At 48.8% G+C, this 22,970-nt stretch overlaps 1 protein-coding gene across 3 annotated transcripts in view; it reads left to right on the top strand.

The window, feature by feature from the left end:
* Window positions 1–10,778, top strand: part of SLC3A2 (solute carrier family 3 member 2) — a 29,141-nt gene extending 18,363 nt beyond the window's left edge. The window contains exons 1-10 of one of the 3 annotated variants that reach the window (XM_074371862.1): window positions 4,728–4,834; window positions 5,105–5,542; window positions 5,944–6,117; window positions 6,679–6,773; window positions 8,334–8,402; window positions 8,508–8,566; window positions 8,731–8,911; window positions 9,022–9,165; window positions 10,037–10,120; window positions 10,262–10,778. In XM_074371862.1, the coding sequence (XP_074227963.1) occupies window positions 5,110–5,542; window positions 5,944–6,117; window positions 6,679–6,773; window positions 8,334–8,402; window positions 8,508–8,566; window positions 8,731–8,911; window positions 9,022–9,165; window positions 10,037–10,120; window positions 10,262–10,624 (1,602 nt within the window). In that variant the 5' untranslated portion in view covers window positions 4,728–4,834; window positions 5,105–5,109 and the 3' untranslated portion in view covers window positions 10,625–10,778. Of the gene's footprint in view, window positions 1–4,727; window positions 4,835–4,893; window positions 5,012–5,104; window positions 5,543–5,943; window positions 6,118–6,678; window positions 6,774–8,333; window positions 8,403–8,507; window positions 8,567–8,730; window positions 8,912–9,021; window positions 9,166–10,036; window positions 10,121–10,261 lie in introns of those variants that run through there. The other 2 variants (XM_074371863.1, XM_074371861.1) reach the window with 2 other exon arrangements.
* Window positions 10,779–22,970: the final 12,192 nt, after the last annotated feature.

Below are 22,970 nucleotides of genomic sequence, written 5' to 3'. Positions count from 1 at the left end.
AACCCAATCTCTAGCCCCTCTTCCCTTCCCAGAGGTTGGGGGGTAGAACTGAAAGTTCCAACCGTCTAATTGTGCCTTTGTCTTTCTGGTGACCAGTCCCCATCATGAAGCTATCTAGGAGCCCACCAAGAGTGGCCTCATTAGAACAGAAGACATACCTAACATCCCAGGAAATTCTAAAGGACTTAGGAGCTCTGTGCCAGGAACTAGGGACAAAGACCTGTCGATTGAAATAAATGCACAGTGTAAAAGTTGAGAGTTACGCTTTATTTGGTGGGTGGACTCGAGCCGGGATGACAGCCTCTCAGATCGCTCTGAGGTGGTAGGGGAGGAGCTAGGATATATAGGAGCTTTACAACAAAGACCAGGTAGTTGGAACAATAAAAGATTACTTGTTACCTAAAGAAAACCAGGCATCTAAAATTAAAGAATTGATTGCTTTTCTGTGCATGGGAGGAAGCAAACATTTGGGCTCCGTGAATTCATTCCTTTGACAAGCACCTAGCTATCTAGGGCCAGTATCCTGTCCTTTCTTATTCTGAGTCCCCTCAGAGTGCACCATTGTGAGTGGCTGCAGAGGCTGGGCTGCAGGCTTATCTTCACTAGGGGGTGGCGGCAGCGGCTGATGACTTGATGGCTTCAGCATTGTTTGTTTACTGACATGGTTTGCAGTATTTTTCGTTCACATACCAAAAATATATCTATTTTAAAAAGTCATATTATAGTTATCCATGTGGAAAAAGTAGATTGGCTCTACTTTATACCATAAATAAATTCAATTAAAGATTGATTAAGCATTGAAATGTCAAAAACTTTCCTTTTTTGCATAGAAAATATAGATGAGTATCTTTCAGGCCTTGAAGTAAGGAAAGATTTAAAAAATAGGACATCAAAAAGAAAATCCAAGAAGTGGACTATGAAAGACTGATACATTTTTTTAAAAGACTGATACATTTTTGATGGCTAATTTTTGTTCATCAAAAGACTCCTGAGTTCCTATATCTTGGTTTCTAACACCATTCTCCAATAAAGGAACAAAGGATCTTGGAGAAATGGCTGATTCTAGGGCTGGGGCCCTAGCAAATATATAAGATGAGTTGTAGCACCTTGTAGGTCCAGAAAGTAGAGAGATGCTCAGAAAGATGCTGGGAGGGGGAATGTAATAAAAGGATACAGGAGCCAACCTGAAAGAGCTCACGGTGGCCAAAGCTGCAATAATTTGAGCAACAAAGCAATATAGTGTTGGATCCTAACCCAAAGTATAAAATAAATATCCAAGAATTCACACTGATATAAATAAATGAATAGATAAATAAATGAGGGAAAAGAGACAAATCTTCTGCACAGAAAAATCCCAAATAATTTATGAAGATACTCCTCACTCTGGGAGGCAGAGCTTAACTCCATACCTCTTGGGTGTGGCTGCACTTAGTGATTTTCTTCCAAAGAAGGTGATGATAAAAAGTTTTGCTGGACACTGGAGATGGTGAAAATGATGATCCCCACCAGTGCTGTGTGGCCATGACTGCAGAAGGAGCTGATGCTGGAGTACTTCAGATGTTGGATCATTTAATCTCTTATTACCAATAAACCCTTTTGATGAGATCAGTAGTCTGGCTCTGATAGTTGACTATCTGATGTCATCTATCCAAGGGTAATATGCTAAAAGTACTTACTTCTCTATTTCTTCCACAGATTGATTTTCTGTATCTGTGGTGTTTCTCTTTTAATACTTGGTTGCATTGGGGAGAATGGCTTGCTGTGGTGCTGTTCATTTGTCCACGTTACTTGAGTATCAGATACTTTTCAGATGGTGCATTTATTTCTCTTCTCAGAGAAGGCTTTGGTTGCATTTCGTTTACCCTTTCTGGCTTTTATCCCCCCTCACATTCCTCACCCTTCACTAAGACAGCTCTGACAGTTCTCTTTAGCAGCCAGTGTCCCTCCTGCAGGATTTGTAATAACAAATACTATTTCAGCATTGGCTCTTCTAATAACAGCTGCCAAGTGGGCCCCTTTGGTCGGGGTCAGCCTCCTTCTCTGCTTTCATCTCAGCTGCACTTTGACTTCCTAGTGCTCAGTTCTCTAACTTCAGCCATCACCCGTTTTTCAAATGTCTAAATTCCTCAAGACTGATGGGAAGTTTAGAGGCATGGGTGCTTTCTTCTGGTCTTTGGAGTCATGCCTTCAGCTTTGGTGGAGTTGCCAAAGAATCTGTTGGACAGAGACAGTCTCCTAAGTTTCTAACTATCCTCCCGTCTTTGCCCTGTCTTTGGAAGTCTTTTTCTACACTTTTGGGGGAAAAACTTCCCTATCTTTAGGCTAAAATCAGGTAATCCTCACCTGCTGAGAAACATGTAACATGAATTTTTACAACAAGGTGTTAGAAAGGAACTTTCTCTGTACACTCGGCCCTCTGAATTTCAGGGCCCCACCCCCAACTGCCTGCATGAATGTAAAATCCCAAAGACATATGGCCTCATTATTGGTCCTTATTGTCCTCTGGACTGTTGAAGTAACTTTCTTCATTGCTTTGTCCCAGCCTTCTTTTGAAGGCTAAATTCTTCTTGAACACATTATATATTTTGCGGCCTATAGTAAATACTGAGTTTTCTATTTAGCAACAGACATTGTAGGATCTGAGGATCTCTAGCCACCCTTTTTCTTTGTAGTCTTTCCCTATTGTTTTCCTGAGTCCCCTTCACCCAGATTTATTACTTTGTTTTATTTGGTTGAACAGTTACAAGTCTTGATTTGTTTTCCTGCATAAATAGCTTCATCTTGATACCATACAGTGTTGTTTAAACTCCTTTCCATTTTTATCCCTTTATCTTCATGGGCTACTTTTGTTGAATTGTTTCTAAGAAGGGAAATAATTGGGTTTGATTGATAATAGTTTACCCGCTCATTTATCAAAGACTTATTAAGTGCCTACTATATGCTAACTCTGAGCAGGCTGGTCCATCAACAAATAGCACAAGACCCTGGCCACTTGTCTTGAAGTAGAGACATTCAGACAAGGAAAGGCAATGAACACATGGGACATGAATTGTAGAAGAGGTAGATGCAGAGTGGATGGAAAGTAGTTTTTTTGGGTAGTTGAGAAAGGCTGTCATTTGAGCTAGGTATTGAATGAACTGGAGGTTACAAGGCAGATGGGTGGAACAGGAAGGGCAAAACACAGAGGGAACAGCATGTACAAAGATGCAGATGCTGGGTGTTTTGTGGGACTGACAGCTGTTTGAAGGCTGATGTTGCTGGAGGGCAGTCCCTGTGGCAGGTGTGGCGGGTGATAAACTTGGGGAGGTAAGTTGTTAGCTTCTTTACCATATGCAGAAGGGATTGGTTTCATTTTTCTGGAGCCATGGGGGGCTGTGAGTGAGATACTGTGTCCCCAGGGGTGTTATGTTGGATCATCTCCAGGGTAGGTGTTCTTAACCTTGAGCTTTCATGCTGGTAATAAAGTCTGTTCAGAGCCCCTGGGTGGCACTTACATGGCTTGCTCCGGGCACCTTAGACTTCTTATCATTCAGCGCTGATCTGAACTCCAACCTCTATCTGCTTGCCTGCCTCCTTCTAGGACTTGGTTTCAGCTTTCCTGGGGTGGGGGTGGGGATGGGCTCAGTCTGAAGGGAAGGGGAGGCAGAGGATGAGCCTTTTCACTCTCTCTGCTCTCCTTTGGCACCCCTTTCAGTCTGCTGTTTCTTCAGATCTTGGCTTCTGCTTTCTCCCCAATACACAGCTATCTTGGCTTCCAGCCCAGGTGGGAGAGGGAGAAAGAACTTATTTCCTTCAGCTCCTCTCTGAAAATAACCCAGCTGGCACTGCTCAGGAACAAGAAGTTCCTGAAGGTGTTGGCACCTCATGGTGTTGATGTCCAGCAGTCCCTGCTGTGAACCTCATCTCACTCTCAATCCAAGGACCTCTGTGGAGAGAAGTTGGGTGGTATTTAAGGCCTCTGCAGTAACAGCTGCCTCCAAGGCCTAGCATAGTGAAGTGATGGGGAGGTCAGGGAACCGTGGCACCCTGGGGAGATTGGGCTAGTCTGTGGGAGGCCCTGCGAGGTGGGGAAGAGTCTGGCCATGGCATCTTCTGATCTGTTGTAAGAAAAAGGTGGATGCCTCTAATTGAGGCCCAGCCCTGGAATGTTGCATCAGCCCCGAGGTTGCCCATCAGTCTCTTCCTGATGTCGGATTCGTAGCTGCCAGACATCCTGGCGCCGGAAATTGGGGGTAGGGTAGGGTAAAATGGGGAGTGTCAGCAACTCTCCTGTCCAAACAGATTTGTCTTAAAACATCACGGAGTAGATTAGGATTAATTCAATAAATTTAATAAAGCAAGGTACTGTAGTAGGTTCTCAATAAATAGTTGCTGAATGATGAATTAATTGAACTAAACTCAAGATGTCTTGAAGGACGAGTGGGAGTAAGCCCTGCGGGAAGCGGAGATCTAGCGCCAAGTCCCAGAGGCTTAAGACAAGGTCTGGTTGGGGGAAGGGCAGAACTGAGTTTGGCTGGCTCTGGGAGTGCAAGGGGCCAAGCGAAGACAAGGCGGTCGGTGGCCTGGACCTTGGGCCAGGTGCACATGGAGGATGGTGTGTGGGGAAGTCACAAACCCGCGGAGTGTGGGGTGCCTCGGAAACCCCACGGGTTGGATGACCCGTTTACGCCCACTTTCCGAAGCGAGAGGGACTAGAGGAGATCCGGGGCGGGACAAACCACAGACTCCGCCCACCTAGGTGTGGCTCTGTGCTCAGGCTTTTTAGAGGCCAGGTCGAAGGAACTTTAGGGGTAGACGGTTCGAGATGAGGAACTGGATCACGCAGCTGTTAGAGGCGAGTTCCCCACGTTATTTCCTCCGCCGCCCACCCGGGCAGTCCCGGAAAGAGTAATTCCGGAGGTTCCACTTTAAGGGTCGAGCGGGGGCGGGGCGGGGCGGGGCTCCCCTGTCCGGTTTCCGAGGCCGCGCCCGCCGCCCAGCAGACGCGGTCGCGGAAGCTGCGCGGAGTCACGTAAGCCTGGGAAGCCGTACTGGGGCCGGGAGGTCCGGTCAGGTGTCCAGCCACCAGCTGACCGCAGGCTGCGTCGTGTCTCCGGTTCCGCAGGCACCATGAACCAGGACACCGAAGTGGACATGAAGGAAGTGGAGCTGAACGAGATGGAACCCGAGAAGCAGCCGATGAACGCGGCGTCGGGGGCGGCGGTGGCTGTGGTCGTGGCGGGCGGCACCGAGAAGAACGGCTTGGTGAAGGTCAAGGTGGCCGACGATGAGGCGGAGGCGGCGGCCGCCGCCAAGTTCACGGGCCTGTCCAAAGAGGAGCTGCTGAAAGTGGCGGGCAGCCCCGGCTGGGTACGCACCCGCTGGGCGCTGCTGCTGCTGTTTTGGCTCGGCTGGCTCGGCATGCTGGCGGGCGCCGTGGTAATCATCGTGCGGGCGCCGCGCTGCCGCGAGCTGCCCGCGCAGAGCTGGTGGCACAAGGGCGCCCTCTACCGTATTGGCGACCTTCGGGCCTTCCAGGGCCGCGACGCGGGCGACCTAGCGAGTGAGTGCTGTGCGCCCCGCGCGCCCCTAGTTTAATCGGTCACCAGTTTCGACCCCTGTCCCAGATTGACTCAGATGGTTCTCCACCCTACCCGGTACCGGCGACCGCTCTCCGGAACGTAGCTCCTCCTTTTCTTTGACGGAAACCGCCCCCCAGCTCCCTCTTTCGTTCGGGTGGCTGACTCAGCATCCCCCACCCAGCCCTTCCCCGCCCTTCCCCGCCCCCGCCCGCCTTGGGGCCCGTTCCCGTCGCGGCAAGTTCTGAAGTAATGTGCTAGGTTCCTTACGTCAGCACCTCTGAGTCTTGTGATCCAGCCTCATCTCCCCACATAGTCCCTGGGAGAATAGGGGAAATCAGGGGCCTCAGAGAGGCCTCACTTTAACTCTGCTTCTCCATTTCAGGCTTGAAGGGGCGTCTTGATTACTTGAGTACCCTGAAGGTGAAGGGTTTTGTGCTGGGCCCAATTCACAAGAACCAGAAGGATGACCTCGAAGGGACCAACCTGGAAGAGATCGACCCCACTTTTGGCTCCAAGGAAGATTTTGACAGTCTCCTGCAATCGGCCAAGAAGAAGAGTGGGTGTCCTAGAGTTGGCAAGGAAGCAGCTAGGAAGGGCTTGGCCTTCTGGCCGGTGGAAAGGCGGGTTAGGACTTTTGTCTGGTTGCTGACTGGCTCAGAGTTTTCCCAGGGCAGGTACAGGGGAGGTTTGTTAGGCTTCAGCCTAAAATGGAATTGTCAAGTTCAGAGACTTTCTACACTTGAATGTACAGTTATTTAACTTCTGGGCTTCAGTGCCCTTATTTGTAAAATGCAGGCTTTTGCTAAATCAGTGATTTAAAAACTTGTAAGAGAGTGAATCCTTTTGAAAAGAAATTTCAAGTAAAATCTTGTCTTACTTTTAAAAGAAGATGGGTAGTGTAGGGCCCCATAGCTCGGCCTCCTCTATTACACTACACCGCTGCTGCCCCCTCCCCAATATCTCTGTTTCAATGGGAAGAGTTTTGCCAGGGTTTAAATCTAAGCTTTTGTATCAAGTAATATGTAGGAGATACTCTACTGACTTGTATTTGTTGATTTCCTCCTTTCCCCTCACCCAAGGGTCTTTCTCACAACTGCCTCTTTCTCCATTGTTCTAGGCATCCGGGTCATTCTGGATCTCACTCCCAACTATAAGGGCCAGAACTCATGGTTCAACTTCACTCAGATTGGCACTGTGGCCACCAAGATGAAGGTGAGTGTCTTGGTGCTGATGGCAGGTGGGAGTTGGATGCTGGGACCGTTTGGTCCTTTTATAGCAAGTTCTATAAACGTAGCCCAGTGCCAGCCGTGGTATCCCTTGCTCCTTGGAGCCAAACAGGCACTCTCCTCCCACAGGCAGAAGGATAGGCCAGCAGTGCATCCTTGTTTTTGTTTGTTTCTTTTGTGACCACTCATTTTCCTTGTTTCTCTGACTCTGAGGGTGACAGTGCCAGGAAGGGAATTTCTCAGATGTCAATTTTCTTCCTTTTGGGAGAGGAAGCCCTGTCTCTGTGGGAATCCTGTCCTGTCTGGTTTCCCATTTCTTATTTGATGTGTTTTGGAGTGGAGCCTAGTCTGAAATTGTAAGCATCAGGGTCTTCCTATGTATCTGGAAGTATGCCGAGTATTCTATGTACCTTCTTTAATTCCCTGTATAACCAAACGAGTTCCTATCATTACCCGTAATCTATAAATGAGGAAGCTGAGGTTCAGAGAGGCTTAATGTGCCTTGGGAGTTGATGCCCCAACTAGTCTTATATCCTTTCTCATCTGCCTTCCCTGAGGGTATAGGCTCAAACTCTACCTAGCAGGCTGAGAGTGAGCATTTGAATGTCGTCCCAGTTCCTGAGGCCTGGGTTCTAGGACACTGACCAATTCAGAAGGGGTAGGACAAAAATGGAGACAGACCCTGATGTGTTGCTGGTGCCGTGATTCTGAGGTAGACTTCTGTACTCCCAGCATTTCAGTAGACCTTTGGGATCATCCAGTTCCGTCCTTGCTAATTGCTGGAAGACCCCTTAAAAGTTACTGAGAAGGGAATGTTTTCAGATCATATGGCATGAGGTGTGGGAGCCTCAGATGAAAATGGAGACTAGACTAGAGAGCACATGGAGCAGGGAGAGAAAGGGTTCCGTGTTAGGTTAGCCCCACATGCTGGGGCTTCAGGGCTGTGCCTCTGCTGCAGAGCTGGCTCCTCTTTTCAAATCTTCACCTAAACCTCCTTGGAGCTGTGCTTTGAATTTCTCTTTTATCCTAGTCTTGCTCTGACTGTCTATGTTACTCACACTCTCCCCAGGCCCCAGGAAACTAGGAGAGGAGTAAGTATGCCTGTTTTGGGATCTTGGTTAGCAGTTTAGGTCCTGTCCCTGCTGCTCTCTGATTGTGGCCTCTGGCATGCTTCCTTGCTTCTCTGACATTGTTTCCTCATCTCTAGCACCCCACACGTGCTTAGTGTTAAGTGAAGTTACGCGTACGAACACGCTTTTCTTGTGGGCCTTTTCTGTAGGTGTCAGAAGTAGAGCTTTGTGATTCACCATGGGGAGGAATAGAAAAGTGGAACGCTATGGCACTGAGAGGATCAATGATAGGTTAGAATGGAAGGGACCAAAGGCTAAAGCTTTATAATGAGGTGAAAAAGTGAGACCGTTCAAGGCAAGTGACTCTCCCAAGGTCACGGGGAAGTGTGTAGTCAAGATTTAGTGTAGGCTGGAATTTTCTGAGCCTTTGCATCAGAGTGTTGGTATCTTTCCCCTTTTCTTTGGCCTCTCTATAGGAAGCTCTGAGTTTTTGGCTGCAGGCCGGTGTGGATGGGGTCCAGGTTCGGGACGTTGGGAATCTGACAGTGAGTACCCTTTCCATGTGAGGGGCGGAGCCTGGGTGAGATCAGGGGGACTTATCAGGGACTTTTAGTGTTCCCTGCTCCTAGACTCTGCTCTTTTCCTTCTAGGGTGCGTCTTCATTCTTGGCCGAGTGGCAGAACATTACCAAGAGCTTCAGTGAAGATAGGTGGGTGCCAGACCCCTGCTTCCTCAACTCGGCTCTGTTGTCAGAACCTCTCAGTGCCGTGCTCGCCCTAGAAAGGGAGTGGTTCCTGGTCCAGAGAGCCTCCTTCACCTTCACTCTTCTTTCGTGTCCTGTACTAACCTTGACTCCTGCTCTGCTCTGCGCAGGCTCTTGATTGCAGGCACTGACTCCTCCGACCTTCAGCAGATCCTGAGCCTGCTCGAATCCACGAAGGACCTGCTGTTGACTAGCTCGTACCTGTCAGACTCCCGTTTCACTGGGAATCATACAGATTTCCTGGTCACCCAGTATTTGAACGCCACTGGCAGTCACTGGTGCAGCTGGAGTGTGAGTACCACAGAGGTGGGAGAGGGGCAGGAGGCCTTTCGGGAGAGAGGGGTGTTGGGAGATGGAGGCAGCAGCGGGCTTTGGGGCTCACCAGTGCACGGTTCCTGCAGGTGTCTCAGGCGGGGCTCCTGACCTCCTTCGTGCCGCTTCAGCTCCTCCGACTCTACCAGCTGCTGCTCTTCACCCTGCCAGGGACCCCAGTTTTCAGCTATGGGGACGAGATTGGCCTGGAGGAAGCTGCCCTCCCTGGACAGGTATCACTTGATGCCTCCCCAGCACAGCAGGGGAGGTTGTGTTCATCCATCACGAGGGTCCTGTGGGTGGTGGCGGACAGACGGGGGCCTTGGGGTGGAACTGCCTTTGAGTCAGCTGGCTGGTCAGTCGCTGTATGGCCTTTAGAAGTTATCTCACTTCTCTGACTCTTGGTCTTCTCTCCTGTGATGTCTCTCCTGTCTGTCTTGTGGGTTAGTTAGGACTAAATGAGGGCATGTTTTAAAATGCAGTGCCTGACTCCTCGCAGGCATTCAGTATGATAGCCGTTACTCAGTGACTCATTCATTCAGTGGACAGTGAGGTCTCTGTTAGGCTCTGTGCCCTCCAGGAACTCAGAGTTTAGCGGGGGAACCAGATGAGTAAGAGAAGTGTACACAGCAAGTACAGTGATGGGGTCAGACTGTGAAGGCACCACTTAGCTTTGGCCCCGGGGTTGGAGGTTGACACCTAAGCTGATATTTACAGACCAGTCATTCATTTATTGTGCACAAAGTTTTATTGAGTAATTCCTATCTGCCATGCATGGAAGATACAGCAATGCATAAAAGAGCTGGAGAGGGTGAGATTAGATAATAAGCAAATATAATAAAGATGCCAGGTGCTGGTAACCTGCTGTGCAGGAGAAAGCAGGGTGAGAGGCCTAGAGGGTAGGGGACAGGGTATGTTTTATATCGAGTGGCCACAGGAAACCTGATGGAGGCAACTGAGCAGGGACCGGAGGGCAGTGAAGGGGCTAGCTTGTGGCTGTCTAGGCTGAGGGGACAGTTGTACATCCCTGGGGCTGGGCATGGGAGGAGGAGTTAGGGAGAGTGGCCCAGGCCTTTTCCAAGTCCTGTTGTCCCTGCTTTTTAGCCTGTGAAGGCTCCAGTCATGCTGTGGGATGAATCCAGCTTCCCCAACACCTCAGGACCTGTAGATGTCAACATGACCGTGAAGGTAAGGGTTTTAGATGGGCAGGGCCTGACCTGCAGAGTTAGGGGATGGGGAGGATGGTGGAGTTGGTGGCTTATAGGAGTTTCCACCTGGTGGGAGTCCTTCATCCCTTCAGCTGTATCTTCATCTCTTTACCGCCTGCAGGGCCAGAGTAAAGACCCTGGCTCCATCCTCTCCCTGTTCCACTGGCTGAGCGATCTGCGGGGTAAGGAGCGCTCCTTGCTGCACGGAGACTTCCATGTGCTCTCCTCAGGGCCCGACCTCTTCTCCTACATCCGCCAGTGGGACCAGAACGAGCGTTTCCTGATAGTTCTCAACTTTGGGGATGTGGGCCAACCTGCCAGGCTGGGGGCCTCCAGGCTGCCTGCTGGCACCAGCCTGCCCGCCAGCGTGAATCTGCTGCTCAGCACCCAGCCGGGCCGCAAGGAGGGCACCTCTCTTGAGCTGGAGCACCTGTACCTGGGGCCCCACGAGGGGCTGCTGCTCCGCTTCCCTTACATGGCCTGACCCAGACCTACTGCCCTTTTCCACTACTTCCCAGGCCCTTAGGGCTCTGATTTCTCTCTCTCCTTTTTTTTTTTTTTTTTTAGAACTGTTACAGATGAATCCCCAAATAGGGTGTGTTTTCTAGCTTCAAATAAAAGTCACCCCTGCCTGGTGAGGCCTTGTCTTCCCTCCATCCGCTGTCAGCAGCAGGAATTTCCCTCCCCTTCGTCCCTCTCCCCTAGTGGGCCTGCCCCACAGTGATCAGGGCCAATGAGTGTCATACATCTGCTCCTGCCCGAAAGGAAGGGACCTGCCGAGGTCCCAACAGCATCCCTGCCTCCCCGCCCAGCCTGGGCCAGGGTGTTTTCTCCAGGAGGACTCGGCTCTTGCTGACTCTTCCTTGCCTCCCTCAGCAGTGGTCTCCAGACAAATATGGTCACTTTCCTGTTTTGCAGATTTGGCCTTTCTGGGAGAAAGAGTGGGAGTCGGGTGGCCTGTTTTATAAACGGTACTTCTAGAAGATAATGCAGATCCTTCATTCAACAAGAATTTATTGTGCACCAAGCTGTGCGAGGAACTGTTCTAGGTCCTGGAGTTACAGGAGGGAACAGAGTACAAAATCCCTGCCTCCTTGGGGATGATAATCTAGTGAGGAGACAGAAGAATGAGATTAAAATTTAGAGTTTGGTAGATATAATGATAATGTTCAAAGCGGAAAAAGTAAAGCAGGGTAAGAGGTAGGTGTTGGGCATGAAGGGAATTTGGGGTGGAGGCCAGAGGAGGCCTGACCAACAAGGTGACATTTGAATAAAAGACCTGGAATTTGGGAGAGACTTAACTTGCCAGATGTCTGGGAAGGAGCTTTCCAGTGCTCTTGGGTGGGAGCATGCCCGATTCTCGTGAAAAATGAGAGGGTAAGGGTTGAGGCCTCGTTGGAAAGGGGTGGGCAGAAGACGAAGGTCATGGTAAGGCACACAGCAGAGTGCAGAGTGTTGGGCAGATTGCATCGGTGGAGGGCACGGTCAACTGCCCTCATGTCAAATAGCAGCCGCAAGTTCCAGGTCCCCAGGACCATCCTCCATGGGTAGTTGCTAGAATGACTCAGGACTCAGGAAAGCACAAAGGTTACACTTTTATTCTAGTGAAAGGATACACATTTAAACCAACCAAGGACAGGAAGCACAGAGCCAATCTGGGATTAGGAGGGATCCAAATATGAAGTATCCGATGGTCCTTTCCCAGTGGAGAGGGGTCCCACTCGAGTCCTGGACGCAGACCTCCTGACTAACCCACAGAGCGTGGCCAAGCAGGGAAGCTTGCTTGATCTTTTGTGGTCTGGAGTTTTTCTTGGGGCTTACTCACATAAGCCCACGTGGCTAACCATCACCCTTTAGCCCCTCCTGGACATTCCGGGTAATACCTTTACTTTCTGGCCCCTCCAGAGGCCACTTGTCCCATAGCCCTCATAAATTGCATTAAGACAGTCCAATGTCTGAAGTCCCTGGACTAAGGGACACTCCTATCAAGCAGGGCATTCCAGGGGTCTAGAGGTCACCTCCCAGTAGCTGAGTGCAGAGACCAGACTTTGGAGGTGGTAAAGGAGGTGATGGAGGTCCTGCATTTATTTTGTGAGTGGATCCACAGGATTTGCTGTCTGTCCTATTGCAGTCAGAATGATTCTTTGGCCTCAGCCTCAGGGTTGAGCTTGGCCGTCCTAGTTCCCTTATGGAAAAGAACATTCCTGTGGGATGGGGCTTGGATTGGGCCTGGGCCTCTAAAGTTGTCTTGATGTAGAGGACAGGTCAAAAGATTAGATATCCCAAATTTAGGCCCAGTCCATGTCTGCTGACCTTTGCTCTGCCTGAGACTGCCCTAGGGCTTTGCAGGAAGGTGTGCACTCAGCATGGACTCTGGGCTGCTCCCAGCTCAGTTCCTGAGAAGTCACACCCTGCAGCCCACCAGCTGGACCTTGCCCTCCTCACAGCCCTTCCCTGTTCTGGGCCACATCTAATCCAGGCTTCTCCTCTTTCTGAGGCTCCCCACCCCTTCTCTCTAGTTCTTTGCCAGGGTCCCAGCTCCAGCCCTCCCTTTCCCCCTCTCCCTCTGCCTCCTGGCCTCACCTCTGACCCATAGTTTGTATCATGGGGTTGCTACAGATGGAGCCTCATCGTGACTGTGCTTTACAATTTACTGTGGGCTTATCCTTAAGAAAAATGTGGTTAAATATACAAAATGTAAGATTTGCCATCTTAACCATTTTTAGGCATACAGTTCAGTGGCATGAAGTCCATTTGCATTATTTGCAACCATCACCACCTTCCACCTCCGTATCTTTTTCATCATGCCAAACTGAGACTGTATCCCTTAAACAATAGCTCCCCCAGATTTGTTTTTAAAACACAATGAATAAGCCAAAAATTAAATGAAGCCATTTAAATGTCCAGTGATGCTATGTACTCCTGGTAGTAGTCTGATCTCTGTGCTTTGGGGGAACAGGTGAGAACATGAACTTGCTGGCCCTCTGAAATCTGCAAGAGCTCTACCATTAAGGTCTCTCCCGGATTCCCTGTTAAGGAAAGAAAGAAACAGAGCCAGAGGTAGTGGTAGAATTAGCCCCCCAGCTACCGATGAAGAAGGCATTCTCACCCCTCTTACCACAGATGAGGAAAGTGGCTAGAATGCGTCTCCCCAGGGCAGTCTGAAACGGGGGCCGGGGCAGAGGGCAGGTGGCTCCCACAGAAAGTCACCTCTGCTGTTCTTTCATTCATTCACTCAACAAACATTTTTTGAGTTACTGCTCTGTTCGTGGTGTACCATCCTCATTTCTGAATTCGGTAGACAAGACCCTGCTCTTACACAGTTTCCAGTTTCCAAAGGATTAAATGAAATTCTAAGCACCCTGGAGGCCATGAATTAAGGCTTACAGGCAGTTTTAAATGAGATAACCGGTTTAATAAGATTTCACTTTTTTTTTTTCTGTTAAGTCATTGTGATATACCTGTGAGGACTTTGGGTAGGGACCCTGTTGGACACAGCAGTGGAGCTGCCATTTGGACCCAGGCCTTAGCACCATAGTGTCACTGGACTCAGTCTCTCCCTGGGGCCTCTAGCCAGTTACCTGCCTGTGGGTCAGGAAGGGAACTGACATTTCCATTGGCCTGAGTACCAGTCATTGTGCTGTGTGTTGGGGCGTGAGGGGGACTCAAAGACTGCCCACTGTTCTGGGCTTCACTAATTGGGAGTGGAGGCCGGTGTGTGAATAATGGCAGTCCTGAGATAAGGGCTGTGGGCAGCCGCACACTGGGCCCTGTGGAGTACAGACCAAGTGTTTAACGCAGGAGATCAGGGAAAGCTTCCTGGAGCCTTTATTTGAGCTGAAATTGAGGCACCAGTCGGCATTCACTGTGACGCACTTAGAGGACAGGGCCACCTGGATAGAGGGAACATTTCGTACAGCCGCTCAGTTGAGACAGCACGGAGGGTGGTTCTGGACAGTGTGGGCTGGAGCCCTACGGCCTTTAACAGCCGTGCTCGAGTTACCCTTTGCCTGTATGTAGGTCAGTGATTCCCACCCTGGTTATGCAGAATCCTCTGGAAAAGTCTCTCCCATCCAAAATCCACTCAATTGGAATCTCCAAGGGGTGAGCCTGGCAGTCTATTTTTAACCAGTTTTCTGAAACGATTCCCACAGCAGTTTGGGAATCCCTAGCTCAGTGTTTGCCAAGCTTGCTTAGTTGTGCCCAAGGACAATGATGAGAAAGAGAAGTCCTGGCTTTTCCCCTGGATGTTCTGTTTCAGAAGATCTAGGATAAAACACCAGAGCCTGTAAGAAGCTCAGATAAGGAAGAGAAAGGAAGCCATTGAAATATGCTTAGCAGGGAGGGACATGGTCAGGCTTGCGTCCTGGGAAGCTCACTCTGGCTCTGCCGTCGTGGAGGCTGCTGAACGGGGTCAGGACTGGGCGCTATCGCGGAATAGCCAGGAAGATTCAGAAGAAAGAGGCAGAGGTTGTGGGGTTGGAGAGGAGGGGATGGCTTGGACCGATGTTTCAGGAGAAGAAGCCACAGGATTTCATGATAGCCTTGGGGGAGGGATTTGATGTGAGGGGAGAAGGTTGCTGTATGGTGACTCCTGAGTTCCTACCTTAGGAGATTGGAGGAGAGGCTGGGGCAGGAAGGTGGTCAATTCCACATAGATGTTCTGGGTTTAGGTGCCCTTGGACTTGCAGGTGGAGGTTTCCAGCAGAGGAGGGTCTACAGCTCAGCAGAGGGGCAGAGGTGGGGGTACATACTGTGAGTGTGAGTGATGTGGGGTGAGAAGGGCAGAAGGGTGAGGTTGGAGCCCTGGGAACTGGCAACATTTACAGGACAGACTGTGGAAGAGAGACCCATGAAGGAGGAAGAAGAGAAGAGAATGGAGCCCCGGGGGGTGGGGATGAGAAGGCAGGAGGAAGAGGCCAGGACAGTGTCAGAGCACAGCTGTTTCTGGTGGCCTTCATTTTGGTGACAAAGAGATCATTGGTGGTCTTCTGGTAGTCTTCCCCAGAGCCCTTCTAGGGGAGGTGGAGACATGGGTTTTTCTAATTTTAAGGGTGGGAGGTATTTGTAAAATTCTGAGATAGTATCGGATGGAGTTCCCGGTTTTCTTAAGCAGCAAAAGAACTTATTGAAAGACTATCAGGAACTGCCAGGAGGAGGCAGGACCAGGCTTGGAAAATGGGCAGGAAGTGGGCGCCAAGCAGCAGGAAGTACAATTGTCTTCTAACTGGAACTGCCTGGGAGGCTGCCACTGGGGACACGCTGCCAATGCATGTGCGGTTGGGCACAGAGCCACTGGCTACGTAGGGCATGGAGTGTGGCAGATGCTGAGGTGCAGAACGTGCTCTGCCTGCAGTGGCCCTGAGTCCAGGAAGGAGGGGCTCACCTTATTCTCACAAAGGGCTCTGTTGGCTTGCCAAGTCACGCACGTGGTACTGTGCCAGCACGGAGGGGTGCCCTCTTCTAGTTCACACAGGGTGCTGCTGAGCCTCGGGGAGGGGCCCTAGACAGAGAAGAGTCAAGGGTGCTTTTAAGGATTTTGGCCTGAGCAGCTAGAAGATTGGATTTGCCACTTATGGAGGTGGGGAAGGCAGCTGGAGGAATGGGTTTAAAAGGGGGAACAGCAGGTCGGTTTGGGCCCTGATGATTTTGAGCTCTAGCCAACATCTAAGTGGAAGTGTTAAGATGTTAGTTGGACATGCTGCTCTGGTGATCATGGTATCTGGGCTGGAGATGCAGAACTGGGAGTCATGGGCACAGCTGGCATTTAAGAGATGACTGGAGAGGACCAGGGAAGTGAGTGTAGGAACGGAAGAGAAGAGGACCAAGCACTGAGGACCAAGCCCTTCAGAGGGGAGACATGAGGAGAAGCCAGCAACAGAGACTGAGAAAGAGGGACAGTGAGGTAGATAGGACGGTGTGGCCTGGGGACCAAGTGTGGAGGAAATGTTAAATGCTTCTGGGGTCAAGAAAGAGGACAGAGGCTTGGCCGTGTTGGTTAGCATGGAGGTCTTTGGTGACCTTGCCAAGAGCAGTTTCGGTTGAGGCTGGGGCAAAAGCTGACTGGAAAGGGCTCAGGAGGATCAGATGAGAAAATCTGGAGTCAGTGACCATAGACAACGTAGCTGTTCGGGAAGGGAGAGAAATGAGGCACCAGCTGGAGGAAGAAAAGGCTTTTAAAAATTATTATTATATCCATTTCACTATTTTTAGTTTATATTTTTAATTTTAATTTTTTTGATGGTGAGAAGGTAATTCAATTTATTTATTTATTTATTTATTTATTTATTTATTTATTTATTTATTTATTTATTTAATGGAGGTACCAGGGATTGAACCCAGGACCTTGTACATGCTAAGCACACACTCTACCACTGAGCTATACCCTCCCCCTTATTTTATTTTTTAATTGAGGTATAAGTGACATACAGCATGATTTTAGTTTCAGATGTAAAACATACTGATTCAGTATTTGTATATATTGGGAAATGATCACCACAATAAATCCAGTTAGCATCGGTCACTGTAGAGAGTTACAAAATTTTTTTTCTTCTCGTGATGAGAAATTTTAGGATCTATTCTCTTAGCAACTTTCAAATATGCAATATGAGGCTTTTAATTTATTGGTTTAAAATGAACGCAATGACAGCATGCCTGCTTCAGTAGAGAGGGAAAATGCTGGAGAGACACTTTCTGGATGGACACCTTTGAGGTTTCGGGAGAGAGGGTGGATCTCGTGCGGGGGTGGGGGTGCTGGAGGGGTGGTGGGTTAGGAGGGAAGCCAGCCTTTACTGGGAGCTGGTCGCAGAGAAGGCTGAGTACTCAAGTATATAGCTGGTGGGTAGATGTGGGAGGAGTTTGTGGAATGCCACCCACAGGTTGCTTTTATTTTCTCAGTGAAACTGGAAAAAAAAGTCATCAGCTGAGAGTGAGGTTTGGGGCCTTCTAAGTGTTGGAGGCTTGATGTGAGGGGGGAAATTATAAATAAACATTTAGGAACTGCCTATTCACAGTGTCTATTTGGGACTAGGAGCAAGTACATCACCTACTTGTTAGACATGCAGACTCTCCGGCCCACCCCACACCTCTTGAATCAGAATTGAAATCTGCATTTTTTTTTAATTGAAATATAGTCACTTTACAATGTTGTATCAATCTCTGGTGTACAGCATAATAGTTCGGTCATACATATACATATATATAGTCCTTTTCTTTTTCTTTTTCATTGTAAGTTACTATCAGATATTGAATATAGTTCCCTGTGCTATACAGTATAACTTGTTGTTTATCTATTTTATATATAGTAATTAGTATCTGCAAATCTGGACCTCCCAATTTATCCCTTCCCACCCCTTCCCCTCCCCCCTGTAACCAGAAGTTTGTTTTGTATGTCTTTGAGTCTGTTTCTATTTTGTAAATAAGTTTATTTGTCTTTTTTTAAAAAAAATTCCACATATAAGTGATATCATATGGTATTTTTTTTCTCTTTCTGGATGACTTCACTTAGAATGACAATCTCCAGTTTCATCCATATTGCTGCAAATGGCATTATTTTATTCTTTTTTATGGCTGAGTAGTATTCCACTGTATAAATATAACACAACTTCTTTATCCAGTCATCTGTCGATGATGGAATCTGCATTTCAGTCCCAGCTGACTCATGCACGCTGGAGTTGCACCAGCCCTGATGTAGCGGAGTGGCAGAGCCACTGTTTGAGGGAAATGTAGGTGGACCGCCAGGCAGTGTGAACAGCCTGCTTCTGGCCTGCTTTGTTTCTCTTGGTGCTAAATAATGGAATTTCAGTGCTTGGCCTGGAAAACTCCAGGCCCCTTAACTTGGTGGCAAAAAAAAAAAAAAAAAAAAAAGAAAGAAAGAAAGGAAAGGAAAAAAACATCAGTATGATAAGGAGATCATGTTCCCTTTTCTTCTGAAGCAGCAGGAATAAAAGCAGATTCTCTTCTGCATCATAAAGCCATCCTTGCAAATGTTATTTCTAACAAGGGAGCCTTGTCAGACGATCAAATGTAAGAGGCTGTTGCTTTGTCCTGTGAAAGTAACCTTTAACTTTGACAAAGCGTGTGATTCTGATTGCTCGTCTTCCTTAATAATGTGTTGCCCTGGCAATAATATTTAAATTCACATCTCTGTTTTCCAAGAGGTATGAATGCCTGTGAGTTTTTTGTTAAGCCAGGAGGGGAGCACTGGCACATGCCTCTTCTCCCACGTGCACGAGGTGAAATAATTGCTGTAGTCATGGCAAGGTTTCTCAAACAAAGAGTTTGAGTCTTGTTTAAATGAACACGCAGGAGGCAAGGTTACTTATGAGTGCAGAGGGTTGGGGGCACAAGGAGGGGGAGAGCTGAGAACACCTTTGGGAATGAGACTAGGGAGCATGTTGAGGACAAGTACAGGGCACGAGGCGCATTGGCTGAGGTCAGGACCCCTGCGCTCGTTCTGCTGCCAGTCTGCGAGGCAGCAGGACTGTTTCCCGGCAGTGCTCGGCTGCCCCTGAGTCGGACCAGGGAAGATGGATGGTGGGGTTGGTCCAGGGTGATGAGTTTGCGGTGGAAGCAAGCGGCTAGGGGACCAGGGATATTTGTGGTGTGGATGAAAGAGGACATGGTTCCAGCTTCTCAGGGACTGAAAAGCCATGGCAGGGGAGAGGGCTGCAAGAGTGGGAGAGAAAGGACAGGGTCTGGACGAAGATGGGGGAGGCTGGTGGGGGCGAGGAGCGAGAGTGAGGACACTGGGGTTGAAACTCTGGAGGAGGGATCTGTTGAGGACTCTGGGTGTGGCTGGTGTGCAGTGGAGTCAGGTTCCCGGGGCTGAAGAGACCGTGACACCAGCACTGATAAACTGAAGGGGTCACCCAGCCGGGGTGGCAGCCAGGGTGCGGAGGAGGAGAGCATGGGCTTGGAGATCATTCAGGGATGGACTCCTTGCTCTAATAAACCACTTAACCTCAGTTTCCTCATCTGGGATGTAGTCTGAACAGTTTTTACCCACAACAGTTTTGACACCACATTGTGTGTGCGTGTGTGTGTTTCCTCACTCCAACCAATTCTCTGGTTCTCTACATACTAACTGGTGTCCTAAAATTCAATTCAATTCCGATACTATCTACCTGGAGTTAGCATCAGACAGCACAAGTTAAGGGCTCATTCCCCCAAGACTGTCCCCATTTGAGGTGCCAGTTGCCAAGTCCCAGGATGTCACAGGTACTATAAATTCAGGGCGTTCCAACAGCTCCTTCCTCAGGTACAATTATTCTCCAGGACAACTAGAGACACGACTAGGACAGCTCAACTCAACTCAGAAAAGTGCTTTACTTACTGCTACCAGTTCATTAGAAAGGATTCAGCTCAGGAAAAGCCGGAGAGAAGAGACACATGGGGCAAGGTATTGGGGAGGGAAGGTGTGCAGAGCTTCCATGCCCTCTCGGGAGGTTGCCTTACGTAGGCACAATGGAGGAAATCACTGCACACTAGTGCTTGAACACAATCTCCAACCCGTCTCCCCTCCCTGGAAGTCAGTAGTGGGACTGAAAATTCCAGCCCTCTGTTCACATAGGGGATTCCTCAGGTAAACAGCCCCCATCTTGAAGCTGTCTAGGGCTCCTCCAGAGTCCCCTCATTAGCATAAACTCAGGTAAGACTGAAATGGGCTCATTGTGATTAACCAAAGACATTCCTCTTACATCCATCTCTCAGGCAATTCCAAGGGTTTTAGAAGCTCTGTGTTAGGAACTGGGGACAAAGACCAAATATATATTTCTTACTGTATTACAGACAGGGCCAATAACATCCATATCTAGGGATTTTTAAGATTTAAAGAGAGTTTGTCCTCATGTCAAAGGGGAAGAATGCCAATAGGAGTCGGAGAAGCCTGTGGGCTTCCTGTTCCCGGTTGTCTAAGGCAGCAAAAATACAATAGCGGTCATTCATTGTCTACTATGTCACAGACAATGTGCCGAGTACTTTACTGATCCTGAGAAGCTGTGGTCTAATGTGTACTTGGCTGGCCAGAGGCAGAGGAGCATGAGAAAGGGAGACTGAAGGCTGTAGAGGGTGGGGAAGGAAGCCAGCATTTTCTAAGTGTTCCATATGATTGATAGACCCAGCAGGATTAAACCTCTTTTTACAAATGAGGAGATTGGGGATTGAAATAATGAAGCAATCTGTCCAAGTCTGTACAGACTTTGGCTCCCAAACTCTTGTCATATAATTTCCTAAGTGATGGGGGTCTAGGAGCATCTTTTGTTCTAGTATTTGGTTTTGAATCTCCGTTCCTGACACAGAGCTCCTAAATCCCTTGGAATTTCCTGGAGGATAGGAAGGAGTATCTTTTGTTTTAATGAGGTCACTCTTTTTGGGGGGGGAGGTAATTAGGTTTCTGTTTATTTATCTTTAGTGAAAGTCCTGGGGATTGAACCCAGGACCTTGTGCATGCTGAGTACATGCTCTATGGGCCATACCCTCCCCACCCACAACTCTTCATCTGGCTGTTCATCTGTATCCTTTATCGTATAACTGGTAAATATTTCCCTGAGTTCTGTGAACTGTTAGAACACATTATTAAACCTGAAGTGGGGTCATGGGAACCCTGAATATGTAGCCAAGTCAGAGAGAAGTGTGGGTAACCTGGGGGCCCACTATGTGTGACTGGCATCTGAAATAGGGAGAAGTCTTGTGGGACTGAGTCCTTAACTTGTAGGATCTGGTGATAATTCCAGGCAGATAGCATCCAAATTGAATTGTAGGACCCCCAGCTCATGTTGGAGTGGAAAAAAAGCCCCACATAGTTTGGTGTTAGAAGTTTTGTGAGTAGAGTAGATATGAGACAGAACCTTTTCCTTTTTAGGGTGAAAATATTCCAAGCAGAGGATCTGGAAGGAGTAAAAACCATGGCACGAGCTTGAGGTCTGTGTGAGGACCAGGAGAATTTCAGAGGCTGAGCCTAGGGTCTGTGGAGTGAGGAGCCACAGAAGAGGCTGAAGTAAGTAGGTCTGAATGTGAAGGCTGTTGGAAGCTAAGGAGCTTGCATTTTTATCTCAAGCTGCTATTGGCTAGTTGTTAGCAAGGAATTGATGATGTCAGATCTATATTTTGGCAAAAGCATTTTGACTGAAGCATGGAGAATGGATAGACGTGGGACCAATTAAGGCAGGGGTTGGCAAATTTTGGCCTGTGGGTCTCTGCCTCCTGTGAGCTAAGAATGGATTTTGCATTTTTAAATGGCTGAAAAACAGATCAAAAGGAGAGTAATATTTTGTGGCACAGGAAAACTATGAAATTCAAATCTCCATGAAATTCAAATCAAGTTTTATTGGAACAAAGCCGTTCATTTACTTATGTACTGTATGTGGCTGCTCTGGACCACAATGAGTTGAGTAGTTGTACACAAGACTATACATGAGTGCCTACAAAATATCCTTGACTTGCTTCTTGGCTCACAGAGCCTGAAATATTTACTATCTTGCCCTTTATGGAAAAAAAATTGCTAACCCCTGAATTAAGGGATTATTTCAACATATCGAGCCAGAGGCCTGTGTTCAGATGGTGACTGTGGGGATGGAGAACACTGGATGAATTTGGAAACTATTCAGGGGGTAGACTGACTGGGTACAGGGAGCGAAAAGGATAAGTCCAAGGCCACTCCCAGATTTCTGGATTGAGCACTGCGTGAATGGTGGTGCTAGTCAGGCCAGGAACACTGAGAAGGAGAGTAGCACTTGGGGGCAGGGGAAATACAGGGGCGGGGGGTGGGTGGGGGAACGTGAGAACAGTTTTCAGGACTCCATTGCGTGAGAGTCTGATTCCTGGAGCTATGCAGTTTGTGTGCATCACCAAAGAGGCTAAGAACAAACACATAACCTCAAACTGTAGAGTCTGGAGGTTGATATGGGGAACATGGCATTCAAAGGCTTTTGTGATGTAATGCTGAGAAGTTACCTGTCAGGATTTCGTTGGGTCAGCACCAGTTCTGAAAAATCAGAGCCAGGCTCCAAAAAAGGAAACTGGAGATTTCAAAAGCCTGGAGAGGCCCAGGAAAATATGGTGTTGTTCCTAGATGCCAAGTCTCCCTTGTCCCTCCCCTAGTCATCTGCTGAGGTTGGCATACTGGAGAGAGGTAGGGCCTGCCTCAGAGCAGTAACAGCCAAGTGAGCTGATTCTTTGGGATCTAGGGTTCCTGTGGAGGTGGCCAAGATCATCTGTTTCATTATCTGTCCTGCTCAATGGGAAGCAGCCCAGGCAGGTTTTAAGCGCCTCCTTTCCTGGTGTGGCTATTCCCTTGGTTGCCTGCAGATGGCGCTAAAGCAACATGATGAGAAGAGTCGGGGGTAGGCGGGAGGAGAAATAATCCTGAATCCCCCCCTTCTCTAAGTCAGCTCCAACCTGGTAGCCGGAGGAGGTGGCATTCACAAAGCCACCTCATTCTTCTCCTACTTCCTGTTTCTGGGGCTGGAGAAGGACTCCCTCAAGGCGGGAGAGGGTGCAGTATTTGGGGTGGATGATGGCTTGTCCAGCCACCCTCTCCTGTTGGGCTCAAGCCATCTCCTCCGTCTTCTGGCAGCTGGATCTGCAGGAATCTTGCTTCAGAGGCTTTCGGGGAACAGACCCCCATTGCTGGGAATGCTTCCTGGATTGCATGCCCTCCCCTATCCAGGCTTACTCGCCGCCCCTACTCTTTTCTCCAAACCCTGTATCTTCTCCCTGGGCTGGGCTGATGGGACTCTTTTTGAAGCCCAGGCTGGGCCGGTGTGGGCCAGAAACTGGACTTGGTGCCTGGCCTTCACCTGTGAGCAGCCTGCTCCTCTGGTAGCACTGAG

Source organism: Camelus bactrianus, chromosome 10, assembly GCF_048773025.1.
Source record: "Camelus bactrianus isolate YW-2024 breed Bactrian camel chromosome 10, ASM4877302v1, whole genome shotgun sequence".
Lineage (NCBI taxonomy): Eukaryota > Metazoa > Chordata > Mammalia > Artiodactyla > Camelidae > Camelus > Camelus bactrianus.
The sequence above is the reverse complement of the archived record's forward strand: the minus strand, read 5'-3'. Positions and strand labels throughout refer to the sequence as shown.